Below are 19,865 nucleotides of genomic sequence, written 5' to 3'. Positions count from 1 at the left end.
TATCCAGTTTAAAAAAAATACCTCGTTGACATTAAAAATATCTTTTGGCCTAAGAGGACAGCAGAAATTGCAACAAATATAACAATAGTTGTGCAAACATATTTTAAGTGCACAAAAGGGACCGGATTGGTTATAATGTAAGTACAATAACACAGAGTTATGAAGATACTTGAAAAACAGGTAATTTTAATTTTATATATAACCCCCTTTGTAGGAAAAATATTACATATAAGAAACACACGGAAAGTTTTTGGCAGGCGATGACTTTTTGACACAACACCGGGATTTCTGAGTGCACTGGAAGGCACCACAGGTCCATCCTCTCTCCCCATCAGCAGTCCGGTCAACATTTCTCCTGGAACACTTCGGGGAACTTCACCGACTCTCTGCACTTCAACACACCGACATGGATGCCCTCAAGTCTGCTGGAAGAGCTATTATCCGGAGCCCAAGTATGGCGAAACAGTCGTGGACTGCCAGCAAACACAGAAGTAAGAAATACTCGTTAAATTAGCTAAAGGAAAATAAAAAAAAAAACATAAAAAATAAAAGGTAATACCTTCTTTTTTTTTTACCGTTAGCAACAAATTTAAAATTCCGCCTAGCCGCAGTTTACTTTGCCTGTACCCAATTTACCTTTTTTTTCTGTGACAAATAGTGATTAATTAAGACATTTATAGGTTAACTTGACCAAACTTTGGTTTCTGTTTCACAAACGACGTATTGTGCTGTCGGCTGTCACAGCGGGTGGTAAAGACGGAGTTTGACATCTCTTTTTTTTCTTTAGCTTGAGCAGTTACGTCTCTTTTAGTTTGTCAAAGGAGGGTAAAGGTAAATAGTTTCTCCCGCTTAGTGTTTCTGTTCTGGGGAAACATACAGCGGTTTCTTCCTGCGGAGGATGAGTAACTGTTTGCAATGCGGTTTATCATGGTGCAGGAATTCAAGTTATTTTAAAATGAACCACAACAACAAAACTAATTAGAAGTTTTATTTCTAATTTGTGCCATTTCTCGTGGATTATTCACGTGTTTCAAGACTGATTTTTGTGTGTTTCTCACGGTCTTTTACTCAGGTGGGAATTACACCAACTACTTCTTTTGCTTTGTGTTTCGCTAACTAAAAAGGTATTTTTGGATTTCTTGATAATCCCACCTCCCTCTTTCCGCCAACCCTGCCAGAGGAAGTTCAGAGGTCATCGTCAGCACGAGATCTTATTATATTTATATTTCCCCCATTGTATGTTGCTGAAGAGCACTTTGCCAGGGCAGGAGCAGTCACATGCAGCAGCATTAACATAAAGCTCCTTTAAGAAGGAATTGGCACCCATTGTAGGACTCAAGGGCCACTTTGTAAGCTAAATCTCACTTGATCCTGCCTGTGAAGTTGTGGGGTGGGGGGAATGACCGTGTGGCTTCCAAAGCATGAAAAGTCCACAGCCTGTAACCAAGAGGACAAGCCAGGAATGCTGCGGGGCAAGTCTGTGCACTGCCCCTGTTGGCTTCAAGTCATACTGCTGCTCTTTTGTTTTCCTTTTTTCTTTTTAAATTCCAGAAAGGCTACTGTCACATCTGCAGAGACATTAGAGAGTGACAGGGTGGATAACATAAACACACTGCATTGTTGTGTGTAACCTTAGTTGCTCACCAGGGAAAAGGCAACGCCGCAGAAATTAGAGATGGACACTTCCATATTATGCCTGCACATTACTGCGTTAATGGATGAGGCTGAGATGTTAATCTTACATCTTCCCAGCTGTCAGTGGAGAGGTGATATCTGGCTGTATTACATCTGGCAGACACTTTCCACAGTGCGAGTTTCTTCTGCCTGAGTTGTTTGTATGTCTGTGGCAGCCGTTCCGACTGGAAGTGGGCTATTCTGATTGTTCGTGGAATTAATGGCTTCCTGTAAATGTGGCTACTGACCCACTTGTCGTAGAAGTAGAGTATTGAAGTTTGGTCATAGATTACCTGGCTGCAGGGCACGCATTCTTCACCAGCACTGACCCATATCATTCATGCTGGATTTTTAGGTCTGACGTTGCCTTCATCAGAATCGTCCTACATTTCCATGTACTCGGGGTAGGGATTACTTTGGGTCAGGTGAATGCAGTACAGGGCTCGAGCACCTGAGGACCCAGGCATCATTTCCATTAATGAGACTGTATTACAAACTGTACATAAAAAGATGGTCATAGTTACTGTGACTTCACCAGTTGGTTTTAGGATACTGGTAGTTCAGCTGCTGCCGTGATGTTTTTTTGTTTTTTTTTTATTATTATTCTATAGGCTAAAAGGGTGTCAATAGAGGAATTGATTAACTCAGCATGCATTGCGTTTTCGCTGTTGATTTTTGTTTTTAGGTACTCTATTATATTTGTTAACCTGTCATATGTCAATCACCAGTAACCTTCTCTGTCATTGGTACTCGCTTGCCTTTAGTACAGGGTGTATCAAAAAGAATGATCAGATTTCAGAGTGCCGATTGAAAGGCATGCTGTTAGAAAGAGCGGATTCGTGAGTTTCCCATGGATGCCAGTAGGTAGAGTAACAACAGCAGTGGCTGCAGTGACTCCAGACAGCTTGACTATCATCTGGACATGTGCCATGCATCCGGGGGACGCACCTTAAGTGCTTGCCGAACATTGTAAGTGTCGTATGTAAAACTTTATATTCAGCCATGTATTTTAAAATTTTAGGTTTCTGTGACCATTACTTTAAAAAAAAAAAAAAGCTTTTTGTAATCTGATGATTCATTTAGATGAACCGTGTATAGAAAAGTTGTGATCCACCTATGTCACGTCACTTGTATGCCTCTTTGCATGTTCTGTTTTCTCACCATAAGTTTGTGTTGGGAGAAATACATTCATCTTATCTAGCTAAGACTTCATCTTCTCTGTTCTTTTGCCCTGGCTTAGACGGCCTATGCCAACAGTGTTAAGGGGACCCCCAAAGTTTATTTGTTTGTGTTGAAGACCCCTTTTTCCAGGATCCTCTCCAACAGGTGCCACTCTTTAGCTCTGACTAGTTTTCTCTGCAGCTGTATTTCTGTGGTTGCTCTAAACTGGCTGTAATGGACTTTTTGATGAATAAATATGACTTGTATTAAAATCATCCGGAACGCCATGAGGCTGAAGTTGGAGATTCAGCATGTGGCATTTGATGTGAATGCAACGGCGCTGATCAGTTGTGCTGCATTTCTTTTAGCGGTGATGCTTGCATTTAAAAATCCATGGCTCCTTTTTCCTTTACAATGTTACTGTCTGTCTTCCATGAAATCCCAAACTTCTATGGCAGGTTCTGCACCACATTTATGTAATTATTTAAATTTTATTATATTTTATTCTACTATGATATATTTAATGGCTAAACTTTACCCGTTAGCTGTTTAACTGTTATGTTGTTATCATTAAGGTAGTGGCTAGCGGCTATGGCTAGTAATAAAACAGTAACATTAATGCTAGAGCTGCACAGCCAGCGTCATCAGTCCTGCCTGTGACTAATGTTACTAGACTGTGTTATTTTAACAGGATAAACAATTTAATGGTCTGTAAAAAGAGTTGGGTTTCTCTTAAAGTCTCAAAATGAAGCTGAAAAAAGTCTGTCATCAACTAGATGGAAAACAGTAGCAACCTACTGTACCACTCTATTTGACCTGCAACGAACATATGGGAACGTCAGTAGAAGCACAACACTACAGCCTGAAAGTAATGTTGTTGTTTTGTTGTTGTTGTTTTTTTAAGCTACCTGACAATCTTAAAATATTTGTCATACACATTTACCTAAAAGTAATGATACTGTATTATTTTGCAATAGTTAGACAATTTAAAAATGCTCTCTTCGATGATGTTTTTTGTATTATACTACTTTTTTAATGTAAAATTTTAATTAAAAAAATATGTCTCATCAATTTATCACAGTTTTCCCCATTTATTTCAAAATGGTATTGCATATTTTCCCATGTATGAATTTTCGTGATGACAGTCTGCCAACCTGACCACTGCAGAACTGTGTTTGAGATATAAGCAACAATGGATGTTGAGCCAGTCAAACACTTCTGTTTGAAGTGACATCTTCTTGGGACAGTATCTCACCTGAATGCAGTTTTTCAGAATCTTGTTTAAAGTCAGGTTTAACATATGACAGCTTTACAGGCAGTAGCTGACTTATAATTTTTTATTTTATTTTATTCATGTTCCACTTGACTGAAGTGGACAGAACCCGATTGGTCCATTTTGTCGAAAAAAGTTTAACGAACCACAGAGAAGGTTGATAGCCACCGCTGTGATGCCTGTTACCTCTCATAGAGGGTTTAGGTTTTGTTGAGCAAAGCTAATGCAAAGAAAGCCTTGCTATGTGGCTAAGTCTGCTTCATACACTCAACAGGCAACCCTGTTTGTTAATGTGAGCGTAGCCCACCAATCAGAAGGTTGTCCTTCACTGTGAGTTTATACACAAGAACCACTTCTACTCCACAGCACCCTCAGGATTGAAACTCTCTGTATAATATAAGTACTTAAATTAAAAGAATTATGTCGCACTTTTCATAGGTAAAAATCATAAAAAGTTTCACAATAAAACACAAATGTGTACAACCTATCATAACAGTGGAAAGCAAATATGTATTTATATATGTTATCATAATCCTGCTTGTGACCACTTAGCTGCTGTATGAAGAGCAGACTGCTGCTGTTGTATACAGGAAGCGTCTCCTTCTGATTTTACAATGTGATCCTCTCAAAATAAAATCAAATGAACATGCTTCTCCATAGCTGCCCTATTATGGGAGAAACAGTGTGTGACTATTTGAGCCCAAACTGGTTTAGGAACTGGCCAATGTAACAGACAGGAAGCTGAACAAACTCATTAGGAGGGGTGTGTCCTCAATGTGTTGTAGTGGGCTCCCCCCCCCCCCCCCCCCCTTTAACCATGAAGAAGCATTGCTTTTCTGAAAGCGATGAGAATGCAGTAGGACTAAAAATTTATCTCACCTTATTTTGTCTAGGTTTAAAGACCTTGCTTGGCACATCAGGTCTTTCACTGATAAACATTTCAGATGCATTCTGCCCCTAATTTACTCGACTTTGCATCTGCAGAGACTTCCAAATTGACACACTCTCACTAATGTGTTTACGTTTTCCCCACATTATTAGAATCCCAAACATAAACTCTGGTGAATTTGGGACTCTGTGCATAATAATTTGAGAGGCGTGCAGGCGTAGATCAGTGAAGGAGGGAGGAAAGTGAAAAGGCAGCAGAGGCTGAGAAAAAGATAATTTGGCACTGGAGGAGTCCAGAGTTGTAGGACCACAGTTGGTGGTTTCCCCAGTGATCCAGTGTTTGTTGTAGACACACAAATCAGCCAGGATGCAAATTGCCTGTCAGTTGGACCTTTCTGGATCAGCACCATTGTTGTCACAGTTTGCAACTAAGAGTTATTTTGCACTCTGACAAATTAAATGGCTACTCATCCATCAGTGTTGGATGTAATGGATATCTATAGAGCTGAAAACTGAGGCTTTGTCTTCCAATTTTTTCTCCTCTTTTTCTTATCTTTCTCACATTATACCAAGACACTTCCCCCAATACTACAGTGAGAAACCAGTAAGTGATTATTTGCCACATACGGGTGTGATGTTAGTAGCAGGTCACCTGGTTTTTCTTGTTCTCAGTTGACTCGTGCACACAGCTGTTTCCTTTGACGTATAACGGTTGCTGACCTTTTATCGTCAAAGCCTTCTGCATTCTTGGGCTGATTGGTGCCTGGTACAGTCTCTGCTGCTGGTGAAACAAACTGAAAACCAGAACAGGTTCTTTATTACAAGCTCAATATTAGCTCTCCAACACTGTCAGTGGAAAACATGCACTGAAACCTGCGTCAGTGAACCACTAAAAGGATCCATTTCTTCTTTGTGTAAATTAAATGTTTTGATGTCTAAAATGGAAAACATTAATATCTGCAGTTACTAGCATTACATTTGTTACGTTTTCCACTCACTATAATTTATTACTTAATGTAACACATTTATAGGAGGCAGTCGTGGATACTGAGAAAGGATTTTCTCAGTAATCAGTGTGTTGTAGACTTTTTGACCTGGTTACATTTCAACATAGGTTTCAAAGACTCTCTGATTCCACTTCTCTCATAAAATGAGCGAAACATGAAATGTTTACCAAAAGAGAAGCTGAACTTATTTGTTATGAAAATTAAATTTGTTTTCAGCTATTTCCAGGTGGCCTATTATGCTTTTGTATATTATTGTTTTCTGACAGTGATGGACGCTCATGTTAAATAGGGTCAGCGTTTGTACAAGCTCAGTTTTTCTTTCTACACTTAGCTCTGTGTGACGTAAAAGATTGGGAGCGTTCTTCATATGATCAGCTGCTTTACACATAGATTGAATAGGCCTCCTCTTGGCCACTCTTATAACAACCAATTGCGTCAGGAACGTTACAGAGTAGGCATGCTGAAAAGTAATAATAATCAATTTTTATTTGAAAGCGCCTTTCAAACTTTCACTTAACAATAGAATAAAATACATTAAAGAACAATGAATACGAAGAAAAATAAGAAAACAAAAGCACAAGGTAAAATAAATAAATAAACAAACAGTGTCTTCTGTCTGCTCTTGGAACGTCCTCTAGCCTGTGTTCCAGCTGTTTTGAGGCCTCAGAGGTGATGATTAAGTGATATTTTGACAGCGTGCCCTGACAGCTTTAGTTGCTTACACAAATCGACTTGACTTGATGGTGTTTGCTGGTATTGATGACTGAGGCTACCTGCCTCTGCCTTCAGCACCTTGGTATTGCTATCCCCCAGAGCCTTTGGGCAGCTGCTGAGAAGATGTTCCAAAGAGCCTCTTCCAGAGCAAAGGGTGCAGGAGGGTGTCTCACTCTTTCACCAAACTTCATACACTGCCTGCACCAGGAACAGGACCCACTTTAAGTCTGCATGCATGATGTTTCCCCAGGTGATCCTGTACTGCAGGATACCTCCCATCTTGTTCATGCTCCTCGTTGCCAGAGCCCCAGTGTTCTGCCAATTTCCTCTTCCTCTACACCTGCTAGGATGTCTTCCTAGAGTCTGTGGTGTTCCTCCTTGAGTTTTGCTTTGTTGACGTGGGTCTGAAGTGGGAACTAGTTAACCCAAATTCACTCTACTTATCACCATGGTGCCCACCAGTGCCTTTTGTCTCAGGCGTGATTCTGCTTTCCCAACTTTGGATCTCTTGGCACTGTTAACATAAACTCCAGCTAATGATGCTCTGCAGTCCCTGTACTTAAACGCTTTGTTTGATTATTTTGTAGCCGATATTGTTACTATAAATAACGGCCTGATGATAACGATGATGATGATATCTGACGCTTTCACACGTGCTTTGGCTGTGTTAATATGAACACCTGTTTTTATAACAGTGTACATGTGACGGAAAATCACATTGAGTTTCCTTCTAAGACTTTAAGATCTTAAGATCTCTTGGTCCAGTTTGTGTAGTCTGCATTCAAAATGTATGTGTGTGAATATGTACCAGCATGACTGTGTGGTATGTACTACATCCCAGAGGAGGGAAAGGTTAGGAGGGTGAAATTCTAGGTAATAATGGTGGATTGAGTTTTTTCCCCCTTCCTTCACCCCCCCCCCCCCCTTTTTTTTTTTTTTTTTTTTTTTCTCTGATGAAAGTGCAAACAGTATTACAGGTTCAGGGTCGGCCAGCGCCACACAAAACCTGATAAGAAATCACACAGAGGTAGAAGCTGTTCCTTCAGTAGTTACACTTTAAACAGTCTTTTTCAGGGAAATTTTAAAAATGGAGACAGTAATGCACTTTGAGAACGACACATGATTCATGCTGTTGGAGAGATCGCTGATGTTACCACGCTTTCCTCTTATCACAGCGTGTCACAGTGCATGTACAACTTGCTCCAAACTCTTCATGTTTTTTATTGTCGAGCCCTATAAGCTATTTGGAAGATGAAATATTTACTTTACGCCTCAGCACCTCTGACCTAGATACCCTGTTTTGCCTTTCCTCTTCAGCGAGGGAGCACATGAAGTGGGCCAACTCTAAGTTCAACACAGACTGTTTACATTTCTTCTGATTTGTGTTTTTCTCAAAGTCTTTGAATGTTGCACGAGCCTTATTTATTTTGGAACATGAACCCTGGGAAAAAGCAGATAAATATTTGATGTTTGCAACGCTTGATGTTTGACAAGAACGTCGTTACAGTTGATCAGAGTATCGGCCGCTCCCGCTCTTCTCCGCAGAGCTCCCAGAGAACTGGACAGACACGCGGGAGACAATCTTAGAGGGCATGACCTTTAATCTTCGACATCTTGGCATGACACTGGTGGACCAACCCAAAGGAGAGGAGCTGTCAGCAGCTGCTGTAAAGAGGATTGTTGCCACGGTCAGAGATCGCTCATTCACAGTTTACTTTATCTCCACTTTTGACTGCTCTGCTTTGATTTCCTGCCAAAATCAACAACAGCAGTGTAAGAAAAACAATCCAGTGGCTTTTAAGACTACCACTTTAATTATTATCATTATTTTTTTCTTAAAATTGTTAAGCTCTCTTAAATTTCACAAACATACTGACATTAAGGCTTTCATCATGTCCTCACCACCGTCTGCATGTTTATAAACTCTGGATCAAATTTAGTTTAAAGCTGCTCTCTGTATCTTACTGTGCCTGTTTCCATACATCCTCGCACTAAATCCTGATAAATAGTAAATGTAGGGTTTTTTGAAAGTGTCTGGTGATTAATAATGTACAATGTTGTCTCTAGCGTACCACCGGAAATAGACATTGTAGAAGAGCTGAGTAGTATGTAAGCAGTGTGCGGACGTTTTGCATTTCGGTCATAAAACAATCATCAGTTTCCGCTGCGTTATTTTCCCCATGACAGGCTAAAGCCAGTGGGAAGAAACCTCAGAAGGTCACTCTTAAGGTTTCTCCTCAGGGAATTGTCCTACATGACAGCTCAACAAATAAACTCCTGGAAAACGTGTCCATATACAGGTATGTGTAGAATGACTGGTTTTGTAATTTTATTTCATCACTTAAGTAATTTGAAATAGATTCTCCTTGGTGGGTGTCATTGAAACCAAAAAGTCACATATGAAAGTCTCAGACGGGTTCCAGTGTCGGTACCGTGACCTAAAGGTCCAGTATAGGGGTGTGTACTAGGAGGCTGAGGGGTTGCCAGTGTTTACTCATTTTTAAAAAAATCAACATTGTATTAATCTTTGACAAAAACATACTAACACGGCAGGTCAATCCGTCTTCAACTGTTTTTTTTTTTTTTCTTTAGTCTTTCTGTGTAAATCTCATTCTTGCTTCTGGAAAGTTTGAGCGTATTTGTGCTGTCAAAAAAAAAAGCGTTGGATCTCTGTACGCTGTTTGTCTAACCTGTTGTCTCTGGTCTGCAGGATATCCTACTGCACGGTGGATAAACTACACGATAAAGTCTTTGCTTATATCGCACAAAACACCCTGAATGGAACCCTGGAGTGCAACGCCTACCTCTGCTCAAAGAGGAAAGTGGTGAGTTTAGAGCACGTACACTACCAGTCATCTGAAATGGTTTTCCAACAGTCTTGAAGGATTTGCCAGAGATGCTGAGCACTTGTTGGCCCCTTTGCCATCACTCTGCGCTCCATCTCATCCCAAACCATCTCAACTGGGTTTAGGTCAGGTGACCGTGGAGGCCATCTGGTGCAGCACTCCATCACTCTCCTTCTTGGTTAAATAGACCTTACTCAGCCTGGAGGTGTGTTTGGGGTCATTGTCCTGTTGAAAGATAAGTGGTGGTCCAACTCAGCGCAAACTGGATGGGATGGCATGGATGCTGTGGTAGCCATGCTGCTTCAGTGTGCCTTCAATTTTGAATAAATCCCACAACACTGTCAGCAGCAAAGCACCCCCACACCATCACACCTCCTCCTCCATGTTTCATGGTGGGAACCTTTCATGTAGAGATCATCCATTCACCTTTTCTGCTTTGCACAAAGACACTGCAGGTGGAACCAAAGATCTCAAATTTGGACTCATCAGACAAAAGCACAGATTTCCACTGGTCTAATGTCCACTCCTTGTGTTTCTTGGACCAAACAAATCTCCTCTGCTTGTTGCTTTTCCTTAGTCGTGGTTTCTTAGTAGCTATTTGAACACAAAGGCCTGATTTGTGCAGTCTTCTCTGAGCAGTTGATGTAGAGATGTGTCTGCTGCTGGATCTTTGTGTGGCATTTATCTGGGCCCTAATCTGAGTGGCTGTTAACTTGTGATTTCTGAGGCTGGTGACTCAGATAAATTTATTCTGGGCTGGGCGGTCATCATGTGAACTAGTTTCATTGTCGTGCTTGGTTGATGATTTTTGCGACTGCACACATTGAAAGTTTTAGCAATATTCCAGGCTGACTGACCTTCAGTGCTTAAAGTAATGATGGACTTTCACTTCTCTAGCTGATTGGTTCCCAACCCCATAAAGAAGGCAAGAAATTCCACAAATGAACCCTGACATGGCACACCTGTGAGGTGAAAACCATTTCAGGTGACTACATCATGAAGGCCAAATGTTTGCACCGTCAACAAAGCGAAGGGTGGCTGCTTCGAGGACTCTAAAATAAAAGACATGTTTAAAGTTATTTATATATTTTTTTTCTTTGCTACATGATACCATATATGTGGCTTCATATATTTGATGTCTTCAGTTTGCATCTAAAATGGAGAAAGTAGTAAAAATTAAGAAAAAACATTAAATGAGAAGGTGTGTCCAAACTTTTTAACTTTTCAGTTTAAATTCAAAGTTTCTCAATAACTCAAATATTTAGCATATCTTCCTCTGTGGCTGTGGGGGATCATTACCTTCCTGATGATGTAATGACCCACATTCAGCCGTCATTCGTCCTGTAACTGGCTCTCTCGAGTGTCTTGCTGTCACCATAGCTCTTCCTCTTCATCCCGAAGAGGAAATCCTAGAAGTTAAGCTCCTGTCGTCTTCCTGTCTTTTCCTTGGTGTTGAAAACAGAAGGGCACTTTTCCTCTCATCTTACTTGCTTCCTCACTCCACTCTTTTTTTTTCTCCCAGGATAACATGAGAATACTCTGCTTCCTTAATATGTGCTCCTCTATCTACCAGTGGGGTTCTGAAGAGATTTGGGATGACCTCTCTGTGTCCTCTACTCAATGAGAGGAGTGCTTCAAGACTCATAGTTCAAAATAATACCTTTTTTAAAAAAATGACATGACAATGACATAAAGTTGGAAAAAAACTGCTGGTCTTAAACTAAAAAAGATAATAATAAAGAGAAGTATATGAGGACCACTTTAAAAAACCAACTAAAGCAGGGAAATTAAAGTGAAAGCGAGCTTATGAGGTTAATAATGTGCTGAACAAAGACACATTTTTGTAGTTTTTCCTCTATACATTGTTTGATTTTTAAAAGAAATAATCAAAATATGATTGAAGTAAAGTGTGATTGAAGTGCAGACTGTCACCTTTTCAGGGGTTTAATAAAAGTTTCCATTAACGGCTCAGCAGTTGCAGCCATTTTTATTCAGTCCCCCATTTCCAGAGGCTTAAAAGTAATTGGACAGTTGATTGTCATGCAGTTAAACCCCTTGAATTTAAGCTGAAAGTCTGCAATTCAATCAAATAATAATTAATTATTTGACTTAAAGCCCCAAAGTGACCTTTTTTCTTTTATGTGACAGTGACGACGGACTGTGGACAGAGATCAAGAGCTATCCTTTTTTGTACTCACATCTTTCAGTCATATAAATATAAAGCATTACTGTTGAATGGCAACATTTTATAACCATTTTTACAGCTGTCCATGTTATAAATATAACTTTGTTACCTGAGATAAAGCATTTAGTGTTGTAAACTACATGTTCTATCTTGATGGTCATGCAAAGTTTTCTTGGACGGTCAACAGCAGTCAGAGAAGCAGACTTCTTTAAGTTAGTGCTCTGTTTTTCATCCTCTGTTTGTGTCTTTTTCTCCTGTCCTCCAGGCTCAGGCTGTGGCGCTAACAGTAGCCCAGGCCTTCACAGTAGCTTTCGAGCTCTGGCAGGTGTCCAAAGAAGGTAGGCATCGCACACTTCTCCATTCAAGTCCTGGAAATGACACGCGTATAGGCACCGTCTGTGGAGGGGTTGTTTTTATCAAGAGACTGTCTGTGTTTGTCCTTGTTTCACCAAATATGTTGATATGTGCTGTAAACAGGTCCTGACCTGCTTGTGTTGTTTCCTCTTATCTGATTTTTAGAGAAAGGGAAGAGAGCAAAGTCTGGGTCCGCTGGAGAGGCTAGCAGCAGTTCTCATTCAGAGAGATCGAACAGCTTTGGGAGTTTGAAAGGGACAGGTAAAAAAAAAAACAAGATGCAAAGCATAAAGGAGCTGTAGCCACATGAGGTCATTTGTGTTATGTAGTCATTCACAAATGGTGTCAAAAACCAAAAAAGGAACTTGGCAAAGTTGTTTTCTTTATCTTTTTTGGTTGCAAAATGAAAGCATAAAATTTCATCTAGTAATTTATAGAAATGGGACGATACCACTTTTTTATGTCCGATACCGATATCATAAATTTGGATATGTGCCGATACCGATATGAATCCGATATAGTGTTTTTTAATCAATAAAACAGTTTTTTTAATATCTTGCTGCATTTTGTATAAGTTCATACTCAAGTTTAAATAAACAACAACACTAAAGTAGAGCTGGGCGATATGAGATTTTTTCATATCACGATATGTTTTTTTCATTTCAGGCGATAACGATATCTATCACGATATAAGCCAAATAACTATATTTGTAAGATTTAAATGTGCCGTTGCTCACAAGTAAAATGTGAAATAATCAGCAGCTTGTTTTTATTTAAATATTTATTTCCCATAATAAGTTCAACAGGGTAGATGTACTTAAGGAACATGAGACTTTTTCAGATAAATAAAGGCAAATATTGCAAACTACACAAAAGGCAGCCGCTAAAGCGTTTAAGTTTCAAAATAGAACAAACGAAACAGACTAAATTGTCAATTCCACTTAGAAACAAAATATTAATTCTAAAAATAAATCTTAGTTTGTTTTACAGAAGAACAGACAAAACTGACTAACTTTTGTCAATATCAAATAAACTGAGAACTAAAAGGAAATTCTCAATCTCTCCTTGTTGTATAGCTGAGCTTTTCAAACAGTGTTAACAGTTACTTTAGTCTGACAAAAGCCGAATGACGAATTAGCGCTTCCAGTCAGAGACTGAGGCTACGTCCACACGTACACGGGTATTTTTGAAAACGGAGATTTTCCGTTTTCGTTTTAAAAAATAATCCCGTCCACACATAAAGGCAGAAATGAAGGAAAACGCTGCTATGAACATGCCAAAGCAGCAGGTGGCGCTAGATTCCTAACTGTGCAGAAATGTTGGCCAATCAGAAGTCTAGAAGCCTCGGTGGGAAAAAGTAAACAAAGCTGGGGCATAGAAGCAGAACCGAGTCGTATGTGTGGAGGGACAGTAACTGTGTGTATATGTAAGCATTTAAACACTGCAGAGAGTAGAATTAACAGTAACAGTATTGTAGAAATTCATTTCACCGAAACAATAACGTGGCGCACAGTGTGACGCATGCACCAGTTTATTGTATTTCCAGACTTGCTTTCGGCACAATTTACAGTGCACGCTACTCTGTTTTTTGTCAGACTTGAAATAGCCGAAATACCTTCACACTACGGAACTTCTTTGGCTCTTCCGTTCGACAATCTCTCTGGCATTGGAACCATCATCTGTTTTCTCTTCGGTCACGCTCGGTTGATTTTTCTAGTCGGCACACTCATTTCCTCCATTACCCGCTGGCTGCTTCCCAAACAAACACACGTGCGGCTTGGCACTTGTGCTGTACGTAACAAGTCACGCGACGTGACGCTGCGGCTGTGATTGGTTCGGCTCTGCGCTACTTGATTTGGATTGGCTGACCTTTTTTTTTTTTTAAGAGGACAAGAGCGGCGAGGTCTATCGCGATAGCTTAATTTCTCTATCGAGTAAAAGTTATATTGCGATACATATCGTTATCGTTCTATCGCCCAGCTCTACACTAAAGCTATTCTGTTATACCTGTATGTGTAAAAAAAAAAAAAAAAAAAAAAAAAAAAAAAAAAAAAAAAAATACACTGCACCCAAAATATTTCATAGTTCAGTAATACTGATCAATCTAATAAACTTAAACCTGCTCCATCCTCCCTATTCTGGTATTTTAAAGAGTACTTAGCAGAAATCTTAAGCAACCTAACTAATAGGGTTGCAAACTCCCAGCAAAAAAAAAAAATAGGGAACCACCCCCCAAACCTCCACCTCATGATGCTTAATCGACGTAATCAACTTTAATTTGATGCAGTGTGAAAAAAAAAAAAAATGCACAGAAAGAAATTATTTTTGAAAAATAATTAAATAGATTCAACATCTTCCTTCAACAGAACTGCAGACTGCACAGATGGTATCTTCCCAAAGGAAAAAGTAATATAGCTTACTAGGGTATATTAGACTTAACAGTTATTATATACAGTAATGGACTTTGGGTGTAAGATTCAGATAATTATTGATTAAAAGCTAGACATTTTAAATGAGAATAAGAAAGAAAAGTATGTCTTTGTGCCCCCTCTTCCCTGTTCATGCCCTATCGGCCCCCCTGGCTAAACTTTGCTAGATCCTCCCCTGGACAGTTACCAGCCGTCAGCTGCATAGAAAAAGATCCTGGTGTACAAAGTAATATTAAATAAATTCTAACAACAGCTTATCAAGCTTAAACGTGCTGCTGTTGTTCAGCCGCTGGTTTCCTCTTTCTGGCGCGAAGTGGGCAATAAACAAACAAGAGAGACGGAGTCGTGACAGAAAAGCCGATCAGCTGATCATTAAGCAGTTTCATGATTGAAGTAGCAGCAAGAAGAGGCAGTCGCTCCAGGTATTGGTTGTTAAGCTTAACGCGGGAATGCTTTACAAACATTCAGAGATGAACTTACACACTTGCTTTACTTATCTCTGGGATAACCTTCTCAGAGATGAAATGCTGGTTTGGTAGCAGGCTTCAAATACACACAGCTGCTCTATCACACTGCTCCGACATGCTACGGTTATGAGCCGAGTTACGCCGTGTCGCAAGTTTTGTGAGGTGCTTTTTTTATATTTAATGGATCGGATTACATTTTTTTTTTTTTTTATTTCTCTCCGATATCCGATCCAGTAATTTACGTCAGTATCGGACCGATACGGATACGTAATATCGGATCGGTCCATCTCCAGTAATTTATATTTATTATATTTATTACTGATGCTCATGTGGAAAACAGACTTCAGGCAGTATTAAAACTTTAGACCCTCCTACTGTTCGTACACAGAGGTCTGAGGGATCCACTATTTTCTGAAGCTTGATTGGTCAGTAGGTGATTTCATACTTGTTGATCTCTAATGTGAGAGCAGGGTAGGTTTGCAGCATAAGTTACCATAGCGATGTCCAGGTAACCCAGTTTCCTAGATAAGACAAAATTCTGCTTTGTAGCACAGGCCTCTGGTCGTTTTTTATAATCTCACTGACATGTGGTGCTCATCATTTTATCCAGTTTGTAAAATTCTTAAATTTCCCCACAGAATTTCATTGTGGGTGTTAAAGAAACACCCTCTATGCTCACAACAAACTTTACGAGGGGCTTTGGCCCCGTGTTTGTACTTTCAGGCAGCACATACAGGTGATTGGTCCAGTTTGTGAGCACAAGCCATGTTGTGTGGCTTAAAGTTTTCAGCTTTAGTTCTACGTACTGTTCACAGAACGTGATCAGCTGGGAAATAAACCTCCATGGCACATCTGCCTTTTTTGTTTTTCACAGTAGAGGGTATGTGGTGCTTCAGGCTTTTATTCGTCAGCCCTTACTGGTTAAAATAATTATTTTACGCCTGTAGTCCCATGGTCAAAGAGTTATATTCCCGCAGACACACAGGCTTAATAGACGTCTGGCCTCTCTGTTCCTGTGAGAATGTAATCCTTGCTTTTGAAACTGGAGGTTTGTGACGTTGGCATTTAGCCTTTCACAGATATTACATGGCTCAATGCAGCACAGTTTGTGAAACAATTTATTGTAACCAATTTCAACTAAAATCTAACTAACTGTGAAACCAATTTATTCATGGCTATAGACATAAAAGGACATGGAAAACCTTTGCATGCTTTAACATTATATTGCCACAGAGATGCAGAAACAGACATGGCACGATGGTCTGCCCCATCATCATTTTTAACTGCTCCCTCTTGTCACTTCATCCTGGTGTGGAGGCTGCACTGTGTCTTGCTCTGATCTGTTATTATAACACCAATCAGTTGTCATTCCATCTCTTTTCTATTAGATGTGGCTACAGATATGTTGTTGGATTTGGAGAAGAGTGTGAATGTGGCAGTGGAGACCAATGGAAACATCGGAGAGGATCAGCTGGATAACCACAGACAGACCTCCGAGTCCAACAACAATCCTGCCTGGGTGAGTCCGTCCTCTCGCTTTGTCTGTGTTGACTGTGAATCTCTTACAAATGACCCTTTCTTTCATACTCCGATGTTGACCATCCTCAGTTTGAGAGTTGGATTTTTCCCGACTCAGTTTGGATCTCCAGCTTTTGGAAAGATTTGCTTTAAATTTCCCCTGTTTGTGCCAGCACCACACACATATTACATGCTTTTCCCTGAGTTAATGTTAAGGACTGATTGCTTTTCTTGCAGAAAATAGAAGATGGTTTGGATGAAGCCTTCTCCAGGTGAGATATTTGATTCTAAAGTCTTAAAATAATCTGAAATTAATCCTAGGTGATTTTCTTTGATCCCTGTTCCCAATAAAACATCCCCAAAACACAAAATCTGCCTCTACCTCTGTACTGTAGTTCCTACTTGTACTGCTTGGCTCTATGTCGCCACTTACTGGTGATTTCAGTGTACTGCAGACCGCAAACCCTCCGTTCTCTGACAATATAAAAATATAAATGAAGGGATAATCTCAGTAGAGGTTTGACAGTTGGTGAGAAATGATTTCATAGCTGAACTTTAAATTGTCCTCAATCTGCTGTGTGTTTGTGTCTCCAGCTGTGCTCTGGATAGCTATGGTTCATTTCCAGGTAAAGTTGAGCAATTGTTATCACAAGCCTTACATAGAGTGGTAGTCCCAGTTACTAACCTGACATCAGTCCATTTCATTCAATCACCTCCAAACCTGAAAACCCAGATTACAGGTCAGAGACGCGAGTCACTCGGGGTAACACAACCTCCTCCGTCTTTTATTTCCTGTCAGATGCCTTTGTTGTCGATGGATTTTGTGTTTGATTCGATGTATTGAATTTCAGTCAAAATGAAAAATGTTATTATCTCAACCCATTTCATCATCACCACAAACATGACTGTGTCTGTCTGATAACCCTCCTCTGTGATGTGTAGTGTGTGTTTTGGCTGAAGCGGTGGGGATGGTGCGACTCCACTCCACACAGCGGGGCTTTTGTCCAGCAGTTCCCGTGTCTGAAAGTGGAGCAGTGGGTCACTTGAACTCATTTACGGATCAACACCGTTTATCCCGCAGCTCAAATGAAGTGAATGTGAAGTAATCCCACTGACCTCTACCCAGACTCTGCAGACATTGTTATCCCAGAGAGAAAGGGATGTTTCAGACATATCAGAGCAGACTGAGGGTGTAGTTACATAAACGAGTCTGAGAGGCTGAGCTGCAGTGAATTAAAATCAGCAGAAAACTGAATGCTGGGAGTCGAAACAGCTCTGCTTGCTATTAAGCCCTGAGGGTCGAGAGGATAAGAGTAGGAAACAGAATGACGGCTAGTTTTTACTGTTTACATGAGCTGCTGATGCCTTCTTGGTTCTTCTATTTTATTTCACTTCATTCTGATGGAGGTTGAAGAGAATTTCCTTCTTTTTCTGCCTCAATATGGAAATATCAGTTTACTTTTAATCCCAGCTCTGTTCAATCTAATTCCAGTTTCCAGGCAGAGGTTTTGTTTTTGCTTGGTTGAGACCATATTCAGCGCAACTCTGTCAACAATCAGGGCTGTGTTGAACTCATTGGTCCCATTTTAAAGAGACCAAAAGCAGTGATGAATTGAGCTGTTTCCAAATGTTTTAGTGGATTTGTTCAGGATTATTTTGTCTTTTGTAACCAAAAGCTGCTGTTTTTTAATTTTTTTTTTTTTAAAAAGCTCTTTATTTGAGTATTAAGAAACAGACCTGTACATTACTGGTTTTGGTCTTTTCATGGGATTGGTTCACACCAAAATAGAAGAATTTCTGCTTGCTTGCATTCTTTTAAAGGGGAGCTGTTGTTGACGGTTGACGGTTGTTTCTCTTTCCCTCAGACTGGCAGTGTCACGTACTAACCCCCAGGTCCTGGACATTGGGGTGACCCCCCAAGATTGGCTCATTGAACCAGACTGGGATGGCACCAATGGAAACACTCCCAACACTGTCAGCCCATTTGAGGATGACTTCTTGGGCTTCTGACCAGAGTCAACGACTAAGAGGGGGAGGGGTGGTGGTGTCTTCCTATGAATTAACCAGATATCAGTGTGTATTTAAGATGAGTTTACTGTACATCTGCAAGGGAATGAAGGGTTGTGAGCTCAGAGATGAAGTTTGCCCTCTCCACCTTGTTGTACTCTTCACATGAGCAGTTCTTCCTCTTTCTTTGTGGAAACAGCACAGGCCGCTGCCCCTGTGCACCAAAGCAATAACAGCCTTTAATGTTACCCCATCTCCTCCCATATTACACTGCACAGCGTTACTACTAACTTATGTTCTTCTGTCAGCACTTGTTCTCCTTTGTTTACTTTGTTTTCTTGTTTCTCTTGTTTCTCCCTAATCAGTGTTTTTTTTTGTATGTGTTTAGTTCTAATTTATAGTTGAATAATTATTTTTTATGAATAAAGTAAGTATTTATTCTGACTAATATACAGACAGTAACACCGGGCCTTAATAACAGCAGGACAATCAGCTATTCTCTAAGTGAAATCTGCTTTGGTTGCAAAAAATTACAGTTGTTTAATGTTTATAATCTTGTTGCACTTGTATTTATATGAAATCTCCCAGCGACTCATTTACAACACGCTGTAAGCTTTGCTGTTTCAGTGCAGCAGTGTAACAGTGCTGAATGTAGCCCAGGTATGTTCACAGTCTATTGTGGCCATTTCATTTTGCTGGAAATATTCCAGTGTTGTATAGAAATAAAATGTAATCATGAATATATCATTTTTATAGCAGTGTTTTGGTCTGTATTCATCTAAGTTTAAGATTACACTAGTTAGAATCATCAGAAGAAATGGAAGACATATAATATTGATATAGATATCTTTATTTAGTTATTTCTTTTGAAAGATTTCCACATTGAACATTTCCATATTGTTATTGCTGCACTTCACAGGTTAGACTCTTTATTTTTCTCATGCTGGTTCAGCTCCTCAGCTTAGACACCTTTGGATAGTCCTTTCCCCTTTTTAAGCCCACTGTCTTTCCATTGGCTACTCATCATAAACAAGAGGTTTGAAGAGAAGGTGGGTGGGGCTTCTGTGGTCAAATGCAGACATGGTCATATAAGGAATATCTGCTCTCATTTGAGGAGCTGTCTGAACCTTTTTGTGTTGACTGTCACGTCTATTTGATCCATAGCAAGGTTATTATCGTTAACGAAAACTAGAAGTGAAAAAACATTTTCGTTAACGGAAATAAAAATAAAAACAAAAAAAGGAAAACTAACTAAAACTGTAATGAGTGTTCACAAAACTAACTAAAATTAACTGAATTTATAGCAAAAATGTGTTTAGTTTTCGTTGATGTGTGCGTGTCG

General features: G+C 39.8%; 1 protein-coding gene across 1 annotated transcript; it reads left to right on the top strand.

Moving 5' to 3' along the window:
• The first annotated feature begins 278 nt into the window (after positions 1-278).
• On the top strand, positions 279-19,268 carry ldlrap1a (low density lipoprotein receptor adaptor protein 1a). Its single transcript, XM_085262525.1, has 9 exons — positions 279-491; positions 8,263-8,405; positions 8,905-9,017; positions 9,428-9,542; positions 12,014-12,086; positions 12,268-12,363; positions 16,387-16,517; positions 16,754-16,788; positions 18,382-19,268. Exons 1-9 carry the CDS (start codon positions 407-409, stop codon positions 18,524-18,526), a joined length of 936 nt encoding a protein of 311 aa, XP_085118651.1. The 5' UTR covers positions 279-406; the 3' UTR covers positions 18,527-19,268.
• Positions 19,269-19,865: the final 597 nt, after the last annotated feature.

The sequence above is a fragment of the Mchenga conophoros genome, linkage group LG22 (genome assembly GCF_057382185.1).
Source record: "Mchenga conophoros isolate Kocher_MC1m ecotype Shallow Benthic linkage group LG22, M_conophoros_male_GT1.1, whole genome shotgun sequence".
NCBI lineage: Eukaryota > Metazoa > Chordata > Actinopteri > Cichliformes > Cichlidae > Mchenga > Mchenga conophoros.
The sequence above is the reverse complement of the archived record's forward strand: the minus strand, read 5'-3'. Positions and strand labels throughout refer to the sequence as shown.

Excerpts from the sequence above, each read along its gene's own strand:
- ldlrap1a (XM_085262525.1), top strand. The coding sequence starts at position 407 with ATGGATGCCCTCAAGTCTGCTGGAAGAGCTATTATCCGGAGCCCAAGT. Across the intron at positions 492-8,262 it reads GACTGCCAGCAAACACAGAA|AGCTCCCAGAGAACTGGACA; the intron begins GTAAGAAATACT and ends TCTTCTCCGCAG. Across the intron at positions 12,087-12,267 it reads CTGGCAGGTGTCCAAAGAAG|AGAAAGGGAAGAGAGCAAAG; the intron begins GTAGGCATCGCA and ends TCTGATTTTTAG.